The following is a 9,923-nucleotide window of genomic DNA, read 5'->3' as shown; positions in this document are numbered from 1 at the left end:
GGGGGCAACCTTTTGTCCTCAGCAATAAACAAAACTCAAACTACTATCAATCTATATGAGTAAAAATGAGTCCAACTGTATGTAAGGTAGTAGCAGTACAAGACTACCAAACCGCAACCCGTCTTTCGATTTAATACATGTTTCATTTCTCTTTTTGGGGAACTGCTCGTGTGGCCGGGACGGCCACACGAGCAGTTCCCCAAAAAGGGGAACTGCTCGTTCCCCAAGCAGTTCCCCAAACAAGCAGTTCCCCAAAAAGGGGAACTGCTTGGGGGGGGGTTGAAGAGGGAGCCGCGAGCCACACTTTAGCACGCGAAGAGCCGCATGCGGCTCGCAAGCCACAGCTTGGCCACCCCTGCACTATATACTCTTGGCTCCCCAGGTTCAAAAAGAATGCTAAAGACATTTTTTTTTTATTCTCAGTGTGCATGCATGCTTGCCGAAGTTAGGCATAAGCTCCCAGCATGTGCCTGTCAGCACCTTTCTGTTATCATAATTCCGTGTAGCACGCACTGTCTGCTACCTACATTTGTGGATTGATGCCCTTCTCTTCACTGTTTTTTTTATAGCAGCTTTACAGCGTTTTCATTGCAGTTTAACATTCTGTGTTAAGGAGGACATGGGACTATGTTTCAAATTTTGTTTTAAAAATGCATCTTTTAATTTTGAGGTTTTTCGTTGTAAAACCTAATTATAAACCCTTAATGCTAAATTTGATAACCATATGTTAAATAGTTACGCTGATATAAAATATTTTCAACACATTGCGAGGCAGTAACGAAGTAAGAGTTCAATGTTTGAATGCATTTTTCCAGTTCCACTTTTTGCTGCAAATTTCAAACGAGGGAGTCTTTTGTTTGAAGGTAAAAGTATTCTGATATCACAGTCGAGATGTTTCTGAACTGAAATCTAATGAGGAATCTGGATATCTAGCTTATTTTGTTTAAGTTGAAGTCCTCATTGAGAAAAAAACTATGGTTTCAAAAATTGATGTAGGACAGATATGCATCTCATATTTTGAGGTAATAACTCTTCCTGAAATATTCACATTTGAGCTATAAAAACTAGATAGCCCGAAGTCCCACACCTCCCACTATATATTCAAACCGTCAAAATGGTGCTTAATGGCTTCATTTGCATATCAGATTTCTTAACAAAGAGTGGTATATCTTATGCAGGTATGTAAAGTTGTCTTAGAGAGTTGCAATTTTGCACAATAAACTTACATCTGATGTAAATTTCATTCCGATCACTTGAGTAGTTCAAAAGTTAAATCTCTAGCCAGTGTCGCCCCTTAATGTGGAGTTTTATGTGCTGAACTAATGGAAGGCCATTAGCATGTCGCAACAAAGGTCTGTGGCATTATTTTCATCTTGGTTTAACCTGTTAAACTGTGCCTTCTCCGGATTAAGCCTTTGTCACATTCCAAACCACCCTGACCGGTATTCAAATCCACAAACTCTTGAGTGCCAGGGACATGTCGCATCAAATGTTTTGAATATGTTATGTGGTCATTTATCCCAGTCACTTGTAACGATGCAGTTGTCTTTTATAATTTTTTCACGAAACATTGTTCTGCTTTATGTTTAGGCCAACTGTGTAGCACCAATTTGTTTACTGTGCCATTTTTAGTACCCATCCTTGCATCCCAAATCTCCTTCACAAATATGCAAAGGGAGCAGTAAATGCATGTAAATACAAAAATAAAACCATTGTCGTGCTCTTATCTCGTTAACTATATTCTGGAGTTTATTACACTTGATTTAGAGCATATGTAAAGCACAGATAGAAACAAAGTTAAAAGTTTTTTGATCCAAGCAAGAATCCTCCCAAACACACATGGGCATGGCGTTTACACACTGCTAGTCCACATTGCCACTGTCTTGCTGGCGTAGCAAAGGGCTCTGAAAGTTTGTTAGAATCGTGCAGATGGTCCATATCTCATTCACCACTGGCCCCAATGACAGTGGGATTGCACGATCAAAGATGTGGAAGCTCTTGATACGCTGAATCCTTCTTTCGACGTGTATTCGCAGTGATGCTATGTTTTCCGTTTCTTTCACTTCATTCTCTGTGAAGGTTCCCTGGCCAAGGAACGGGGGGATGTTGAGTTCCACATTAATCTCTGTTAGCAGATCTGATATCAGGAACCCTTTATCGGCCATGACCGAGTCACGCTGGTCAAAAGCAAGCTGCAGAAACCCGCTCTGTCTCACACACTCCTTGTCGGACATCGAGCCTAAAAAAAGCTGTGACACAAATGTCACAGCTCCGTCTGGAGAGATGCCTACAAGTCCTTTGAAGGTATTTGTAGACTTGTATGTGGAGAAACTTGCCGACTGGAGAACAAGTGAGCTGGGCACCTGGCACTTGATTTCTGTCGCATCCAGGATCACCCTTGTCGTAGGATACTTCTCCTTAAAGGCAGGTGGCATGTCCTCATCAACCTGCTGCCGCGTTGCCCATAAGTCTAGTCTTGCAAAGTGCATGTATAAGTAGCTAATCCATGTTGTGCACAGGCGCGAAACCGTGCCAACAGAAATTCCAAATCGGAAGGCCAAGTCCTTCTCAAACAGTCCAAGGCGCAGGCGAACCAAGATAAGGAAGAGTTCGTCGTGAGGGGGCAAGCTTCGGGGCCGACCTTGCTTGCTGTCCTGAGAGTAGGATACTGACCACAGCTTCACATTCTCTCCGTTCTGGCCTGGGTCCACAAACTGGAGCAAAAACATGAATGTTCCATAATCGGGCAGTCCCGTGTAAGACTGGACGTCCTCTGGGGCATCCTTAAGGCTGCGGTCCCACGGCGGCCATGACATACGACGCTTTCCGCACGTTTTCGAAATGCGATTGTGGCGTGTTCAAGCTTTCTAAAATTATGTGTTATATATCATCTTGTCCTGTACAACATTATCTTTCCTCTGATGTAGGATTTGTTTCCCTAGTGCAAAACGCTAATTCAGTGGGCAACCGCGAACATTGGCCTTTTCGGCAAAACATGGTTTCGTAGTACAGTGGTACAGGGTTCACAATTGGAGCAATTTATTTCAAATTTTAGAATGTTATAGAAGAAGAGTGCGTTCATTGTCATTAGAGGCCCTTTTTTCGTTTTTCATTTTATTTTGACAGATATTTACTTTAAAAAATGTACCTCGCGGAAGCACATTCAGTCGCGGATTTTTGGTCGCCTACTCGGTCATTTTATTTGAAACCTTTTACATGTGTTTGCAACTATGGTAGAAAGAGCTACGCTAAATTTCATTGTAATATGGCCTAAACTTTTTTCGGAATGCTCACGTGAAAAGTGACAAAAACAGTTTTTTTTGGCAAACTTCATTTGGTAGTACAGTGGTACAGCGCTTAGGGATTGGCACATTTGAATAAAATTGTAGACCTGCAAAGAAAAACATATTCTGCTTTGTCGTTAGAGGCCCTTTTTCTAAATTTCACCTTTGAGTTTCCATAAAAAAAGTTTGAATATAGGCGAAATCACGAATTTGTTGATAGTCAAAACCGAGTATTTTGACCCTTTTTGGCAGACATTTAGGCTGATATTTTTAGTATTAAATGGAGATTACTGTTCCAGGTCCTGATTATTAGCCCACATTTTCACTAATTGAGCCTATTTATTAAAAAAAATCATAAAACATACAGAAAACACAAATTGGATGTCTGGTTGCGCCCTCTATGTGGCGGTGGCTGAAATGTGACTACGCGAGGTTCAGGAAACTGCCGAGGATGGCGCTGATTCCAGCTGTGGTTGCCAGCTTCGGAAACTGGTTGTACACTTGGCTTCTTCCGTTTCTTGCAAAATAACGTGCTGGAAAACTTGGTCGAAACTCGTGAGGTCCTTTATAACACGGTACTTTCTGCTAATATAGCTTTTAGGAAGAATTTCAGTCGCTTTTATATTGTCATATGATTTTTTTTTTATGCAAGGCTCCACCGGTTCAGTTTGCTGAATAAATTGTTCACGCAATCGATATCGAAGTTTCAAATTACCGAAATGCCAAAATCGCCAGTTCCGCGTAGATACGCAGCGTGACGCACGTGCTTCTGGTGCGTGTGCACGTACGTGTTTGCTGCGTGGTTCTTCGGTTGCTGCGAGTTTTCGCATATTTATTGTGCACTGCTTACCTCCGTCTCCGCACGCCTCTCATCCTTGTAACAACCCCTGCTCTGTTTGCCTAGAGTGAAGTTTGTGTCTGTCTTTTCCTTCGCTGACTAAGCTCGTGTCGGTGTCCTTCCTACTGGCTGCTGTTCGTGTTTGCGTACCGTGTGTGTCGCTTTGATTACTACGTCCCCTGCTTATGGGGTGGAGCAAGCGGTGGGCGTCGCGCCAGGGGTGGGTCGTGATTGGGGAAACAGCTTAGCAGCCGACGCCGACTTCGGCGCGTTTCTTCTGCGCACGCGCGTACTGTCATTGATATCGCTACTTCGCGCCGTGACGATGCGCTGATCTACAGGCCGGTCGGCGCTCGCGTGATATTGTTGAAAATTCTCGAGCGTGTACTTACGTTTCGAAAGCCATAATAGAATTAAAGTGGACATTTGGCCGGCAGCCGGCATACCGTGGCTCTGAAAACAGATTGCTAGGAGTGCCCTCTCATTCGCTGGTTCCACGCTGGGTGCGCGCAGTCCGTGCTTCTGGCCTCCCCGGCCGCCCAAATGCGTTTTTCTGATGTTTTGTTTTCAGTAAACAGACAATAGATTCCTGCTGATATTCTCCTTTATAATCTTCACTCTTGACAACTCTTTAGTGTTGGAAGGAACTCCGTCAAATTTGACGATAATGTATGTGTAAGTACAACTGGAACCTCATAGTTGCAAGAATACTTTTCCTGGATTGTCTGCATTAGAGTGCCTCCATGTGCGCTTCGCGCACATGAAGGCTCCCTAGTCTGCACCTTTCTGATAATATGATCGGTCTCCATAAATTGCTCTTCTCCGCTTCGGGAGCACGGCCAGCGGTGGTTCTCTGTCGGTCATCGAACCTCACACACGTGAAGCGTTGTCAAAGCTGTGATATACCGGGCGTTTTATTATTATGTTTTGTTTTGTTTTGTTTTTTTGCTGAAAGAAATTATACTTTTGGTATTCCCGGGGATAACATTATCGGCTGCGGCGGACGTAAAGGAACGAGCGTAAATTGACAGTTGGTGGCCTAATAAACTAAAATTTGCCATTTGCGAACGCTGGAGAGGGGGCGACCTCCTCTCCCCCGTTCGCTCCGCTGAAGTGGAACAGGGTGGGAGGAGCTCCCACTTCGTTCTTGACCTGTCACCGACTACAGTTGCGAATTCAACTTGTCATTTTGGAGCGATGACGAGATAGAGCTGAGTCATGTATTGCGTTCTCTGAGATGAAGAACGCAATGCGCGCGGAGTTGCTCCACGTATGCACCAGTCACCAGTAAAAACGACCTGTCCTCCGAGGAGGTCGAGCGAGACGCTGGCTGACATGGGGGTCGGTCACCTCACCGTCACCACCGTCTACCGTGCCTTCAAAAATACGGGGCGCAATGTGTTTCTGCAGTATAACAAAAAAATTGAACAAACAAGGTGCAAACTTTCATTTTTTTCCTAAGTGTGGTTTGCAGGGCTGAACCGAATACAAAAACGATACGCCGTGCTGGGATGACGTCCACTACAATGGTACACGATCATAACAAGAGCACAAATCCTGCCACATTATTTTGCTACAGTGATAAGAGCATATATATCTTTGTCCGCGCCCAAGCAACCACGTATGTCCGTCGGACGTCCGAACAAGAGCCGAATATCCATTGCCAGGGAAGGATGTCCGTCGGACGTACACTGGACATCCGTTTCCGTACGTCCAAATTCGGACTAATAGTGGACGTCCTGTGGATATACAGAAATGGATGTCCGAGGGCTGTCCATTTGTGGATGTTCGAACATATCCCAATAGGTATTGGGAAACCATTCAAAAACAGTTACTTAAAAGTGGTCCCATTCTGCACTAAACGATTATCATAACAGAACCTTTTTGTGCAGAGGATATACCTTTCCCTAATGAAGATAGGTTTGAGGCCCCCCCCCCCCCCCAAGATTCTTTGACAGATTTGATGGCCCCTTCAAGATTTCCTGAGGTCTTAAGAGGTCCCATCACAGTATTTCCTGAAGTTCCATAGGGGCCCATCACAATTTTCTGCAAAGTCTGATGGGCCCTCTAGGATTTGCTAAGGGTTTGAGGGGCGCAATAGATGCTTTCTGGGGTCTCCAAGATCATTCAATAGGTATGACGGGGAAAAAAAGAGGTGGACACATCGGTAATTCGTTTTTTTTTTTCAAGTGTTGTCCGAAGGTCCATTAATAGAGGCCTAGAACCTTAGAATTGTAAGCTCCTTTCAAGCTGATACTGTGTGCGGTAAAAAGAAAAACAGTATTGTATGTTCTCGACTACAAGTAATCAAATGAATTGTGATGCATGTGTACTACTTTTTAAAGTAATTTTGCAATCATTTGATTACATTTTACGTAGTGATGTCGCAGTGCCAGTTGGCCTTATGTTTCGTAAGCTAGAAGGAAACAAGGATGTTAGACAGCAAAATAGTTTTTTATTTGCAATCAGAACCAGGGCAGAGGCACCTTTCTCACACTTGAAGGTAGATGCCTACTCTCCCTTAGAAGTGGTGCACCTCTCCTTTGCGCGGCGAAGCCACTCCTTGACTTCCGTTTCCACCTCTTTTTTCGTAGACTCTTTGCAGTGCTTTGTCCGCTTTATAGCAGCTGAAAGCAATAGATGACCCTTATAGTACAACTTAAAAAGGCAGGGAATTGCGTTGCAAACTTCTACTTACCAAAGATCAATTTGTACAGCTTAAGGCTACGGAAAACCTTCTTCCCTTTGCGCCCATCCATGCTGAACTTGGCTGCAGCTTCGTCACTAATCAGGTGTGCAAGCATAGACCTTACAGATGTTTTGATAGACAGGTCCCCAAGGGAGGTCAGCTCCACAACCTGGAAGGAACGTACAGAGCACGACACAGTTAATACGAACAAGACATAGCCAGTTTTCGCTGTTTTACTCTGACCAGTGAAACGCTATCCCCAAAGCTACTTATATCATGGAAAGGGTTCATCTTGGGGCAATAACCTTGGTTATAAGAAAATGCAATCCTCAATTCACTGTCCATGCAAAATGCCAATGCCGTGTTTGAGCACATAAAACGTGGGGCTGGTGCCTGGGGAACGTAAGACATGACATAAGGAGCATTACGATACCCAGAAAGCAAGTATAGCCAAAAATGTTTGGCATTCAAGGTTAGCTGGATAGAAAGAACCTGAGCATGAATGGGTTTACAGCTTGTATTAACTGGGCTAGGCTTTACAATTAGCCAATTCACACCCCCTCTTTATCTCCGAGGCCAGTATGAGTGAACTGGTGATACCTTGAGAAAGATTGAAGGAATGTGAGGGCCCAAATTTTATTTTATTTGGGCAGTTGTTTACACCTCCTAGTCATTGTTCTATCTCATTAGTCATTTCCCATGCTCTAAGATCTGGAACTGTGGGACAGAGTTGCCATTTGAAGAAATACGGAAGTAGTCAGAGCTTGCTCTACACTCATGAAATAATGCTAAAGTATAGCACCATTACAAACACCTTTGTTGCTTACCAGAGAACAGGCAGTCTCACCCCTTCGATGCATCTCGATTTAAAATCACAGCTTGCTCCTAGCTTATTTGTTATCTGCATGTCTTAACCTTAGCTGCACACTAGGGATAAGACATAACAGCAAAGTCTAGAGAATGCAAACACCAATACTTGCCTCAGTAAGTGACAAAAACTAGAGTATGGGCAGGCATTGATAACAGCAATTGCTTACCAAAGCCTCACTCGTGGCATCTGTAAGAGCGCCATCAAACACCTCAATTGCTTCAGGAGTGTCGAGGGGATCAACGAGGATCGGCTGGCTGGGCTCTACAACGAAACTCTCACGCGCTCGTAGCAATGTCGAAATTATGTCCATTATCTCCGTCTGCTGGCTCCTCATGACGCTCATCCCATTCAGCACCCGTCGCTGAAACTCTGCATGCAAAGAAAAGGCTTGAAATAAATATTGGCAAATAAAATTAGTGCAGGCAGGAGACAACATCCTACTTACCAGCAGCACTCAAGATCCTAGCAGTGGCCCGCAGATCAGCTAAAAAGAAAAAAAAAAGAAGGCAAAAAGTCAAGAGCTTAGCCATTTCAAAACTATTCAAAGTTGTGCAACCATGCTGTGAAAGAAAAACAATTGAAATCAAATTAGCTTACCGCAGGTCGAAGCACTGGTGCTAGGCGTCATGTGTTGCATAGCCTGCAGTGCTGAAAAAATTTAATGAAGGACACACAAAATATCTTAATACGCAGCTGCAACACAATTCTGCAGTAAAGTACCTTGATCTAATCGACTGGGAGCCGACATCCTTGTCAATGTTTGAGATGCGGTTGAAAAACCACTGGCATCTACGAAGATAAAGACAACTGCAGGCGCTAGATGCAATAAGGGTACAAGGTGACATGGATTTTTCTCATATTTAGGTTCCTAGATGTGAAGAAAGCCACCTTGTTTTTGGTGGCATGGTGCTCCATATATTTGCTTGCCCAAATTTGATTAAATATAAAACTTCAGCGCTCACACGGAAATGAAATTAAAGTTAATTGGTTCTGCAAGCTTTGCACCTCAACTTGCAGCAATATGTGCATAGCCCCTCATTTGTAAAATGGCCATACATTATAGGTTGTTCGCACATAACGTCAATTTGGCATTTTGTTGTTAGCTTGTTTTTTCACACAAATTTACTACATTGAAGGATTACATCGTAACCGGTTGAGATGATGTCAGCGGTGCTCTACGCATTTGAGGGGGCGTGTCAATCCTTGGAATGCTCGAGTTTGGCACACGCCAGACAGCTCACAACAACAAAATGGTGGACGAAATTACGTCAGTGAAAACACCCTATAGCTACCTTTATCTTGTGGACTGGGAGCCAGCGTGTTTATCGAAGTGCTAGACGACTGGGACGAACCACTAGCACCTGTTTGGAGATGTCTGATTAAGTTGGGAATTGGTAACATTAGAATACAAAAAGCGAAAAACAATATAAGTGGTTTTCAGGAGAAACTGTACCTCGCATTAGTGCAGCTTGCGACATTTCACTGTGTATTGATCTTGCCGGGCTCGCACTCTGTGATTCCAGTCTCTGGCTACTGGCTGTGAAAAGCGACCAGAAAACCTCAAATTGTAAGATGAAAAAAGTACAAATTGATCTCCCAAAATATAAAAAATGCAGTTGTGCCCCAACCCCCTATATAAGCACATTGTTTACGTAAAACGACAGATCAAGTACGTCTGACGACACACCCTAGACTTATCAAGTGCCAGGTTCGAATTCTAAGCTAAAGGTTAAGAAACAGTTGCAACGGTCAACAAGGCTGTCAGCTGCAGAACAAAATAAAAATCAAATAGCGTTACGCGAGTTCTGCCGTGCGCAGAGCGGCATCGGGGCTTCCGGGAATTCATCCGAGCTTGAGTCGGACTCGCTCCAGCGTGTGGGGCGAAATCTCCTACGCTTTGGGCGTATCTCCTCGTCCGAGAGATCAGATGTGAACCGCGACCGCTCCAACTTAGATCGCCCTTCTTCGTAGGAATCTGTAGTTACATAAGAAAAAAATACTTACAATTAATGAACACTGCTGCACGCATGAAGAGATGCAATATACTCACTGAATAGTCCTTTCACAGTCACCTCGAACTCAGAAAACCCTGGTCCTGGTGGCCCCCCCTTTCGCACTAGCTTGACAGCCTTATCGGTGGACACCTTCGGCCATAAACACTTGTTTCCCGTGACCCACGTGCAAGGCACAATCTCCACCTCTTGGGTTAACGTAAATTCCACAATTGCATACATCTCTGAA

General features: G+C 44.0%; 2 protein-coding genes across 5 annotated transcripts; both read right to left on the bottom strand.

Moving 5' to 3' along the window:
- Positions 1–1,837: 1,837 nt before the first annotated feature.
- On the bottom strand, positions 1,838–2,687 carry LOC115318419. The gene has a single exon (XM_040220771.2). It carries the CDS (start codon positions 2,487–2,489, stop codon positions 1,863–1,865), a length of 627 nt encoding a protein of 208 aa, XP_040076705.1. The 5' UTR covers positions 2,490–2,687; the 3' UTR covers positions 1,838–1,862.
- Positions 2,688–6,060: 3,373 nt separating this feature from the next.
- Positions 6,061–9,870, bottom strand: LOC120839730. 4 transcript variants are annotated; one of them, XM_042290967.1, is made up of 8 exons: positions 9,481–9,844; positions 9,136–9,219; positions 8,403–9,043; positions 8,280–8,330; positions 8,128–8,166; positions 7,849–8,051; positions 6,821–6,980; positions 6,061–6,749 (listed from the first exon to the last, which is right to left on the bottom strand). In XM_042290967.1, the coding sequence occupies exons 3-8, from the start codon at positions 8,428–8,430 to the stop codon at positions 6,634–6,636; spliced, it is 597 nt and encodes a 198-aa protein (XP_042146901.1). In that variant the 5' UTR covers positions 8,431–9,043; positions 9,136–9,219; positions 9,481–9,844; the 3' UTR covers positions 6,061–6,633. The 4 variants fall into 4 exon arrangements, with proteins under 4 accessions (XP_042146901.1, XP_042146899.1, XP_042146900.1 ...); XM_042290965.1 differs by having other exon boundaries at positions 8,403–9,657; positions 9,733–9,870; XM_042290966.1 differs by having other exon boundaries at positions 8,403–9,057; positions 9,136–9,844.
- Positions 9,871–9,923: the final 53 nt, after the last annotated feature.

This window comes from Ixodes scapularis, unplaced genomic scaffold, assembly GCF_016920785.2.
Source record: "Ixodes scapularis isolate PalLabHiFi unplaced genomic scaffold, ASM1692078v2 PGA_scaffold1__304_contigs__length_218370807, whole genome shotgun sequence".
Taxonomy (NCBI): Eukaryota; Metazoa; Arthropoda; class Arachnida; order Ixodida; family Ixodidae; genus Ixodes; species Ixodes scapularis.
This window is presented reverse-complemented; position numbering and strand designations above follow the sequence as displayed.

Bases quoted from the DNA above. Each gene is read 5' to 3' on its own strand.
- LOC115318419 (XM_040220771.2), bottom strand. From the start codon at position 2,489: ATGCACTTTGCAAGACTAGACTTATGGGCAACGCGGCAGCAGGTTGAT.
- LOC120839730 (XM_042290965.1), bottom strand. From the start codon at position 8,430: ATGTCGGCTCCCAGTCGATTAGATCAAG. The intron at 8,167-8,279 runs GTAAGCTAATTT...TTTTCTTTTTAG, and splicing joins CACCAGTGCTTCGACCTGCG to CTGATCTGCGGGCCACTGCT. The intron at 6,981-7,848 runs GTAAGCAATTGC...CGTTCCTTCCAG, and splicing joins ATGCCACGAGTGAGGCTTTG to GTTGTGGAGCTGACCTCCCT.